The following is a 10,418-nucleotide window of genomic DNA, read 5'->3' on the forward strand; positions in this document are numbered from 1 at the left end:
TGAAAATGCGTAAATTATCTAGGCACAGCACCACATACAGAAAAAGTCAAATGCTGATGTTATCTTTGTTTTTTGTATGCATATGTATTTGAAAAGCTCAACCAGAAACAGCAGCCAGTGTGGCCACGTAGCCGGGCATACTAAATTGGATAGGCACAGTGTCATGCAGCTTGCAAGTTCAAGCTGAGAAAAGCTAGCAATAAAAGCACAGTCAAATGAAGGTTCATTCATGCTTCAGAAAACGTTGAAAGAGGCACTACATATAATGCACTATATATAATGCACCATAATCGTCTTCTTGTCACACTTTTGAGGTCACTCGTATCGTAATACATCGGCATTTTATTACACTGTCTTCCAGGCATGTGACGCTTCTTTGTGGCTAGCTGGATAATTTACCTGTGTCATTTACGGGGAAGGAGAAATGATCACTTTTATTATTTATCAAACCACAGAGAGGAAGGTTTTCCAGTTCGATGTTTAAGCAGACGAAACCCAAACCAGCAGAGCAGCTCTCCTCCTTCCTTGGGCGAGTGTCTCGGCTGACCCTTCGGGAAGGGGAAGGAGAAAGGTGTGCAGGCGTAAATGGGAGCCGAGACAGGGCTGGAGTCAGCGCAGCCTGAATTATAGATGAAAAGGCATCTATTAAATATAAAGCCAAACCGCGCGGAGGAGGGCCGGAGCAGGGTGTTTCCTCCGGCCCAGGCCGCGGAGGCTGCGCGGCCACCAGCGCGTCGGACCCGCAACCGCTCCGCGGGCGGCGGCGCTTCCCGCCCCCCCGCGCAAGGGGGACCCAGCGCGCTAAACCACCCCCCCCATCCCCTATAAAAAAAAAAAACAACGCACCACCAACCCAAACCCACATCAAACCCCTATTTTTTCCAGATTACCGCGGGGCTACTCGCAAACCGATTAACCTTTCCCCCCCTCTCCGCGCCCGCCCGCTGCCCTTCTCCCTCCCCCCTCCCCCCCGCTTCCGCGGCGCTGCGCCCCCAACCGCGGAGCGCCTGCCCGCCGCGGTCCCCCCTTTTCCCCGTCCCCCGCCCCGGCGCGCTCCGGCTCGGCGCAGCCGCCTAAACCCTTCCCCGCGTGGCGGAACCTCCGCGGCTGCCCGGCCGCCCCCGCCGGCCCGGGGAGCGACGTGCCCGGCGGCCAATGCCAGGGCCGCGCTCCGCCATCCACCGCCCCCGCCGGCGCGGGCCAATGCGGTGCGGCGGGAGGGGGGGCCTAGCGCCGCTCACACCCTCCCTCTGGGCTTATTGAGAGTTATATCAAGAATTTCAGTTCAGAGAGAGAGAGAGAAGGAAGGAGAGAGCGAGTGTGAGGGAGAGAGGCTGGGAGGGAGGAGGGAAAGCGCCGTCGCTTCCTCCCATCACTAAAGCAATAACCTATTAGGATTTTTTTTTTTTTAATTTTTTTTTTTTGGGGGGTGGGGGTGGGGTGGTGGGTGAGTGTAGGCAACTATCACCCCAGAGAGAAAGAGGGAGAGAGAAGCACCGCCAGACCAACTCTTGTCATTTCCAGTAAGAAGTTGCAGACTTCATGTAGCTGCCTCTGCTCTGCTGGGAGAGGGATGGAAATTGTGTGCAGTGCAGAGTGGAAAATACCCCCGCTCTAAAGAAGTGCACCGGATTTTTTGCTTGCTGTTTGTTTGTGTTGTTGCGTGCACATTAAGCACCCGAAGGATCGCCGCTCAATAGAAATGAAACGTGGAGAGGATGACTAACGACAGAACTGTGAATTTGTTCCCTGGAGTTGCTAATTTGCCACCCCGAAGCAACACATATCTCAAGGAGGAAGCGTTTGGCTGCTGCTGATTTCTCCAAAATTGGTGGTTTACCAGATGCATTGTGCTGGATCTGCTGGAACAGATCGTTGCTTAAGCTGCAGCAGATCGTCAAAGGTAGACAACCAACGTAAGTGCAAAGTTACCCATACACTGTGATGCATTTAATTTAAAGAAAAAAAAAAAAAACAAAAACCAGCACGCAGTATATTTATCTAGGGAAAGAGTCAGTGTTTCGGATTCAGTTGATGTTGGTGGCAAAGGCTCACCTACTCGCTGTCTCTGCATCCCTACCTGCATCACTCTGCTGGAAGTAATCACGGGCATCAGCTACCGTGCAGCTTAATGCAGATAAGATTAGTGCTCAGGGGCTGCCCGGCTCCGCCAAACTGTAGGTGCTGGCAGCCTTGCACCCGGATAATTCGCGGTTCGCAGAGCATGCAAACAGAAGTCTGTCTGTCGCTTTTTTTTTTTTTTTTTTTTTTTTCCCACCTGCATTATTAGTCTGCAGTATTCATGTGTGGCAGCTGCTAATAACATCTTGAAGGGAGGTCAGTGTCAATGAGGAAAGGCTGCACCTTTTTTCCTCGTCTCGTCATCACAAAATATATCCTCCTCCCCACCCCCTCACCCCCCCCCCCCCCCAACCCCCCATCTGTAAACATGCTGGCTGCTCCTAAGTTGCATTTGGAATTTCCAGCCTCCTGATTTAGACTGTGTTTAAAAACAAACAAATAAAGTTTAAGGTTATTAACCAGAAGGAGAAGTATCCAACATCTGGAGAGGAAACATTTTGCTGAGAGTGTAAGAAACTGTAAGTCCTGTTATTGTCTCATCAGTTAACAGGGATGTGAAGTAGCCAGTGACGACTGCTGCTGCAGCAGCATGTCCGGGTGGTTATTTCCCAGTACGATAGCTGTAGAGGGGGATGAAAGGCACAAGGAGCAGGGAAAATTCTGGTTTGCGAGAGCTAAAAAATATGTATGGAAGCAAACAACAAATTGCATTTGGCAGCTGACATAGCAGTTAGAATCCAGAAGTAGTGCGGGAAGATTTTTTACTTGCACCAAATGACTGGGTGGAGGAGGGTAGAGGGGGAATGCTCGTTATGGATTACACGGTGTACCAAGAAATTATTCAGAAAGTACGTGTCGAAACTGTGGCTACCCTTAATCCTGCAAGTAGTTATTTCCATTCTCCCTCTGTGCAAATGCAGCCAACGGGATATTGGTGCATTTGTCTGGAGGGATTGCTTATAAAAGGGAGCAGTAGGAAAATGTACTGCTGCAAGTGTGCATTGCAAAAACAAGTAGTAGTTGGTGACTGTGGATTTGTCATGCCTAAAAAACCAATAATGCTGTTCTATGTGGTTGTGTTGACAGTGCTGTCTCCAAATAAGAAATGAGATGTAATGCATCCTGCAGTCCATGCATGCCTCCTCTTGCAAATCGCGCATCGTTCCTCTGTGGAAACCTTTAAGTCCTAAAGTCCGGGAAAAGAGAATAAAAACATTATCATGGACCTGAGGGATTTTTACCTGTTGGCCGCTTTGATTGCCTGTTTAAGGCTGGATTCTGCTATAGCTCAAGAACTTATTTACACTATTAGAGAGGAGCTGCCTGAAAACGTACCCATAGGGAACATACCAAAGGACCTGAACATTTCTCATATCAATGCTGCCACGGGGACCAGTGCCAGCCTTGTCTACAGACTGGTGTCTAAAGCAGGGGATGCCCCTCTGGTCAAAGTGTCCAGTACCACTGGGGAAATCTTTACGACATCCAACAGAATAGACAGAGAAAAACTCTGTGCTGGAGCTTCCTATGCAGAAGAAAATGAGTGTTTCTTTGAACTTGAAGTGGTGATTCTCCCCAATGACTTTTTTAGGCTGATCAAAATAAAAATAATTGTAAAGGATACTAATGACAATGCACCTATGTTTCCATCCCCCGTCATCAATATCTCCATCCCAGAAAACACTCTGATCAACAGCCGCTTTCCAATCCCATCAGCAACAGATCCTGACACAGGTTTCAACAGTGTGCAGCACTACGAGTTGTTAAATGGGCAGAGTGTCTTTGGACTGGATATTGTAGAAACTCCAGAAGGAGAGAAATGGCCTCAGCTGATCGTGCAGCAGAACTTGGACCGAGAGCAGAAGGATACCTACGTGATGAAAATCAAAGTGGAGGACGGAGGTACCCCCCAGAAATCCAGCACAGCCATCCTGCAAGTCACAGTAAGTGATGTCAATGATAACAGGCCAGTGTTCAAAGAGAGTCAAGTAGAGGTTCATATACCAGAGAATGCCCCTGTAGGCACTTCTGTAATTCAGCTTCATGCTACAGATGCAGATATAGGAAGCAATGCAGAAATCAGATATATTTTTGGTGCCCAAGTCGCCCCTGCAACCAAAAGATTTTTTGCTTTAAACAACACCACAGGGCTGATTACAGTTCAGAGGTCCTTAGATCGAGAAGAGACTGCTATTCACAAAGTGACAGTGCTGGCTAGTGATGGTAGCTCTACACCGGCTCGGGCAACTGTTACCATCAATGTCACTGATGTAAACGATAACCCTCCTAACATAGACCTCAGGTACATAATAAGTCCCATCAATGGCACAGTGTACTTATCTGAGAAAGATCCCATCAATACAAAGATTGCCCTAATTACAGTTTCAGATAAGGACACTGATGTGAACGGCAAAGTGATCTGTTTCATTGAGAGAGAGGTCCCCTTCCACTTGAAGGCGGTTTACGACAACCAGTATTTGCTAGAGACCTCTTCCTTGTTGGACTATGAGGGCACCAAAGAATTCAGCTTTAAAATTGTTGCTTCCGATTCTGGCAAGCCCAGTTTGAACCAGACTGCCCTGGTAAGAGTTAAACTGGAGGATGAAAATGACAACCCTCCGATTTTCAGCCAGCCTGTAATTGAGCTGTCAGTTTCTGAAAACAACCGGCGTGGTCTATACTTAACAACTATTAGTGCCACAGATGAAGACAGTGGGAAAAATGCAGACATTGTTTATCAGCTTGGCCCTAATGCCTCCTTTTTTGATCTGGATCGAAAGACAGGAGTTTTGACAGCCTCCAGAGTTTTTGACAGAGAAGAGCAGGAACGTTTCATTTTCACTGTTACAGCCCGAGACAATGGCACCCCTCCTTTGCAGAGTCAAGCAGCTGTAATTGTTACTGTGTTGGACGAAAATGACAACAGTCCCAAATTTACTCATAATCACTTCCAGTTTTTCGTATCGGAGAACTTACCAAAGTATAGCACGGTGGGGGTGATCACGGTGACCGATGCGGATGCCGGGGAAAACAAAGCGGTGACCCTTTCCATCCTGAATGACAATGAAAACTTCGTGCTGGATCCGTACTCTGGAGTTATAAAGTCCAATGTTTCTTTTGATCGAGAGCAGCAGAGCTCCTACACCTTTGACGTTAAGGCAGTGGATGGAGGGCAACCTCCTCGCTCTTCTACAGCGAAAGTAACCATAAACGTCATGGATGTTAATGATAACAGCCCCGTTGTCATCTACCCGCCTTCTAATACTTCTTTTAAGCTAGTGCCACTCTCAGCAATTCCAGGATCAGTGGTAGCCGAAGTGTTTGCTGTGGATATAGACACTGGAATGAATGCTGAGCTTAAGTACACAATTGTAAGCGGAAATAACAAGGGTTTGTTTCGGATTGATCCAGTGACAGGTAATATCACTCTGGAAGAAAAACCAACTCCTAATGATGTGGGGCTGCATCGCCTAGTTGTCAACATAAGTGATTTGGGTTATCCCAAATCCCTGCATACTCTTGTGCTTGTATTTTTGTATGTAAATGATACTGCTGGAAATGCCTCTTATATTTATGACTTGATACGCAGGACTATGGAAACACCTTTGGACCGGAACATAGGGGACAGTAGCCAACCCTACCAAAACGAGGACTATCTCACAATCATGATTGCTATTGTGGCAGGTGCCATGGTTGTCATAGTGGTGATATTTGTCACGGTTCTGGTTCGCTGTCGACATGCATCCAGATTCAAAGCTGCCCAGCGGAGCAAGCAAGGTGCTGAGTGGATGTCTCCCAATCAGGAGAACAAGCAAAACAAGAAAAAGAAAAGAAAGAAAAGGAAATCTCCGAAGAGCTCTCTTTTGAACTTTGTGACCATTGAGGAGTCCAAACCTGATGATGCAGTTCATGAACCTATCAACGGGACAATAAGCCTTCCAGCGGAGCTGGAGGAACAAAGTATAGGAAGATTTGATTGGGGCACAGCACCACCAACAACCTTTAAGCCTAACAGTCCTGATCTTGCCAAGCATTACAAATCCGCCTCTCCGCAGTCTGCTTTTCATCTCAAACCTGACACTCCAGTTTCAGTGAAAAAGCACCACGTGATTCAGGAACTCCCGTTGGACAACACCTTTGTTGGTGGTTGTGACACCCTTTCCAAACGCTCTTCCACTAGTTCAGATCACTTCAGTGCCTCAGAGTGCAGTTCCCAAGGAGGCTTCAAGACAAAGGGCCCCTTACACACCAGACAGGTAAACGAGCACTTTTACTGGTCTATAAGTACTGCATACAAGTGCCCGATCAACCAGTATTAAAAGTGCCACTATGTTGTGGGTTCTTTTTTCTTTCAGTCTAATTTAATTTAGTTACATTATGGGGGGAACAAAAAAAAACCAAAACAAAACCAAACAAAAAAAAAACCTTGACCCCTTTATCATTTAACTGGGGCTTAACCATGCATTTATGAAATGCCTCTGATAACTTTGGGCTTTGAAGAATACTGATTGTTAAAGGACTGTTATGCACCTGTGTATGTGCCCATACATGTGCATAAACAAAACTGAAAAAAAAAAAGACTTTTTTTTTTTCTCCCCAGTATTTGACTGTCCAAATGTAAAAGTTATTGAAGAAGAAAACCTGTTTCCTTATATGCCAAATTTCAGTCAGAAAATTTGACTGTTTCAAGATTGAAGGGATACGTACATTCAGTTTCAAATTTCAAAGTGATTTGGCTTGAGTTTCTTTTACAGTTCAAGCTGATTTGGAACCGTGCGAAGTTAGTGTTACGAAAGGGGTTAATTTTTTTTTCCTAACAAAGACAGCCAAATTTCCAAGCTACTTCATCTGTGAAGCACGCGGTTTGTTGGTAGGATATAACTAAGCCATACGGAAGTCTTCCTCTGTTTTGAGTTCCAAATGATTTTGTTGTAATAGATGAAAAGTTGGTATCGCATTGACAGGTTGTTGCATATTTTAAAAAACGGCCAAAACATACTTTTGAAAGGAATGCGTTCTCTGAATACATCTGAATTATGCAGAAAAAAAAAAAAAGTCAGCCCATTGTAAATATTTTCTCATCTTAGTAATGCATAAGCGATCTGTCATAACTCATTTTAAACTGTGAAATACGCCATATGAAGAGGGATTAGGAGGCTGAGAAACTCATATTTCAACCAAATCCAGCATTAGTTTTTCTTAGGTCTAATAATTCCTTGCTAATAAAGATTTAAATGCGGCGCTGTCTAATTTGTTTCATTGGGGCTCGTCTTGGGCCACCAGGCGAGCGTGTCGGGGGTAGCCTGTAGATGGCACTAAGGCACCACGTCGCTTACGCTGGCCCGCTGCCAGCCCTGCAGTAGCTAGGGGAAGGGGCGGGGGCGGGGGGGGAAGGGGAGGGACGAGGGAAGGATCAAGCTGGTATTACAGCCAAAGAACCTTTTATTTAATGATAGTTGCACCGGAGTGGTCAGTAGTTAGGTCTGCGTGTTTCCTTTCAGTGCTTGGCTTTTCGCTGCCCCAGCTTTCCCGGCGTGAGGAGTCGCGCTCGTTGTTCCTGCTGGCGCTGTACCCTCCCAAGTTATGGTGATTTGTCTGGATTTATTAGGGATATGAATCTTAGAGAATCAAGTGAGACACATTTAGCCTTGTCTTTGCAAAAAGATTTTGACAGTAGCCAAGTTTAGGATAAAGTCATTCTCTTGCTGTTGCATTAGCCCTATCTGAGATGAATGTGACGTTCCCAGAGCAGTGTCTTGACTTCGGGTGTCTGTAAGGTGTCACACTAACAAGATGCTAAGAATGAAACAAGCACTTTTGAGGCAGTTCTGCTAAAGTAACTGCTCTAAAACAACTCGTACTTACAACGAGACACTGAAAACATCGCAGAAGGTTCTCACAAAACCTTAACCTTTCTAGACTTTAAAGAAGGGTATACTCTCGGAGCCGTTTTCAGGCTGTTACACAGCACCATATACATACTGTCAGCGTAAGTTAAAAAAAAAAAAGAACCAATTTAAAAGAAAAAAACCAACAAATTTATAGACGAGCTCTGCATAATCTGTGGTTACTCGTCTGAAGTTTTCTCTCCAGCTTTAGTTACAAAATGTAACACCTCCAACCCACACATTCATTTTCTCTTCTGAGATGTTCTTAATTTATCTTAAATTAGCTTTTCAAACTCTATTAGGAAACTCAAACTTAATCCCTCACAGCATCTAGAGGCAGTTAAGACCCCAAAAATTATTTACCTGACAGAATGTATAAGCTCTGCACAGTCAAGTTGAATATGAGGAAAAAAACAACCCACCCCTGAACAAATCTATTGGCAGTATTTTCAGAGTTACCTGTGTTAATTACATTAAATAACTGGTTTCACTTTAATATCAGTCATCATACCTGTATATGGACCTGGTATAAATTCCACTGAACTCTTACTGAATCCTTTTTGAAGTCAGCAGATACTGATGTCATATGATTTGGATCACTCCCTGCAAAAGCTGTAATATTATATGTAACTGAAAATATAACTCTTTTTTAGGTAGACAGTTACCTAAACTGAGCTTGTGCATTTTTATTTTGTGGGGAAGGAGATAGTGTCTTTTTTTTTTTCCCCCCAATGATGAGTGTTACAGGATGTAACCTTTTTATGCCCCCTTGTCCCTTTTGGCTGGAGGAATATAGCCAGCAACGGTAGTAATCATTAGCAGCCTTCCTATTATTCTGTCTGTAATTCCTGAAATTAGGATGCATTTTAGCTAATATGCATTGGCACAGGAGTTAAATACACTTCCATAGGTCTTTTTTTTTTTTTTTTTTAGATTTGTGATAGAGTGTGGCCTTTAAGCAAAGTATTCAGACTTAAAAATCTTACTGAATAGTAGTGTGTACTAGTGCCACAGTATCTGAGAACATTTTTTAAAATTCCTTTAGGAAGATATACTTTGTTCTGTGCCACTGTACCATTTTCTTGGGGTTTAACATAATTAATTTATCTGTATTTAATGGTAGAAGTTGCATTAAGTTACCTGTATATTCCACAAGTTTTCTTTATGTGGTTTGCAAAGGGTGTGGGAATTGTTGTGGAGGATGCTAAGATAGGGAAAGAAGAAACATAGGATTAATATATATCTAAGAAATACTAGCATCCTCCATTTTTGCTCACAGGTTCTTTCAGTCCAGGGTAAATACACATGCGATGTATCTTGCAGATACATTAATATTAATAGAGCTGAGACCTAAGTCCACACTTGGACTTCATTCAAGCAAAATCCTGTTACTTTTAATGGGAGCTTGGCCCTAGAAATCTGTTAGAACTGGGTCCTAAGTCAGAAAGCTTTTAGAATTCAAGAACAGATTGTTCAATACAAATTTCTTAGTTTGGGGTTTTTGTTGTTGTTGTTGTTGTTGTTTTTCTGGGTAATTTCTGTGCAATTGTCAATAAATTTAGCGGAAATTCTGTGATTAAGTCTTCACGTGTCACTTTGAATTGCACAGGCTGATGTTTCAGAAGTACCCAGTATAAAAACCAAAGCCTTCTTCAAGTGCCTATCTTGCAGTAAACCTGGTGGATGCTCTGAAAAGAGCATTTTTGAATACTTGAACTTGGGATTGTTCTAAATGCTAATTCACATAATTAGGAGTATGGAAAGGATGTTGCACACCACCAGCTTATATAGCTAAGCTTCCAAAATCAGTGTTATGACTCATAAAGAATACTGAAATCTATGCAGGCTTCTCAATCAGTGTTCTTTTCAGTATTTGATTGAACTTTAAAATGCATTTCAAATTAGTAAGTCACTACACCAAACAGCTACATAGAAATACAGTTGAAGACAACATGTTGTATTCTTCTATGTGAAAGACCTCTTATAAAAAGCAAATAAACAGACAAAAAACTCCTACTCAGTGTCATTAGATTAACAATAGATTGAATAATAAAAGAAATTAGGGACAATTTACCATGGTTATCCCAGTTTTCAATTATAACAACTTCATTTAATCAGATTGGAAGTACAGCAGTGACAAATAACACAGGTTTAAAAATATGTATCAGTATGGGTTATGAGCAAAACCTTCAGTCTTCATTCCTAATCAAATAGCATTTAGGCATGTGTTTAATTTTCATTTAAAGTGGTGGGACTGAAGCAGATCCTTAAAGTCCAAATGACTTCAGATGTTGTCTTCAAGAAAGACAGCCATAAGCACACTCTAAGCACTTTTCTGAATCAAGAAGATAATTTATCAATTTTGGAAATGTGCACAGTTCTAGTAGATTCAGGAAAGCTAAATATACGTTAACACTGTCCTTTTATTTCTGTGCTCTGATGGCAGAA

The 10,418-nt window shown here is 43.5% G+C and overlaps 1 protein-coding gene across 1 annotated transcript; it reads left to right on the forward strand.

The window, feature by feature from the left end:
- Nucleotides 1-3,302: 3,302 nt before the first annotated feature.
- Nucleotides 3,303-6,401, forward strand: PCDH9 (protocadherin 9). Its single transcript, XM_074156792.1, has one exon. The coding sequence runs from the start codon at nt 3,303-3,305 to the stop codon at nt 6,399-6,401; it is 3,099 nt and encodes a 1,032-aa protein (XP_074012893.1).
- The last annotated feature ends 4,017 nt before the right edge of the window (nt 6,402-10,418 follow it).

The sequence above is a fragment of the Numenius arquata genome, chromosome 1 (genome assembly GCF_964106895.1).
Source record: "Numenius arquata chromosome 1, bNumArq3.hap1.1, whole genome shotgun sequence".
Classification (NCBI taxonomy): Eukaryota; Metazoa; Chordata; class Aves; order Charadriiformes; family Scolopacidae; genus Numenius; species Numenius arquata.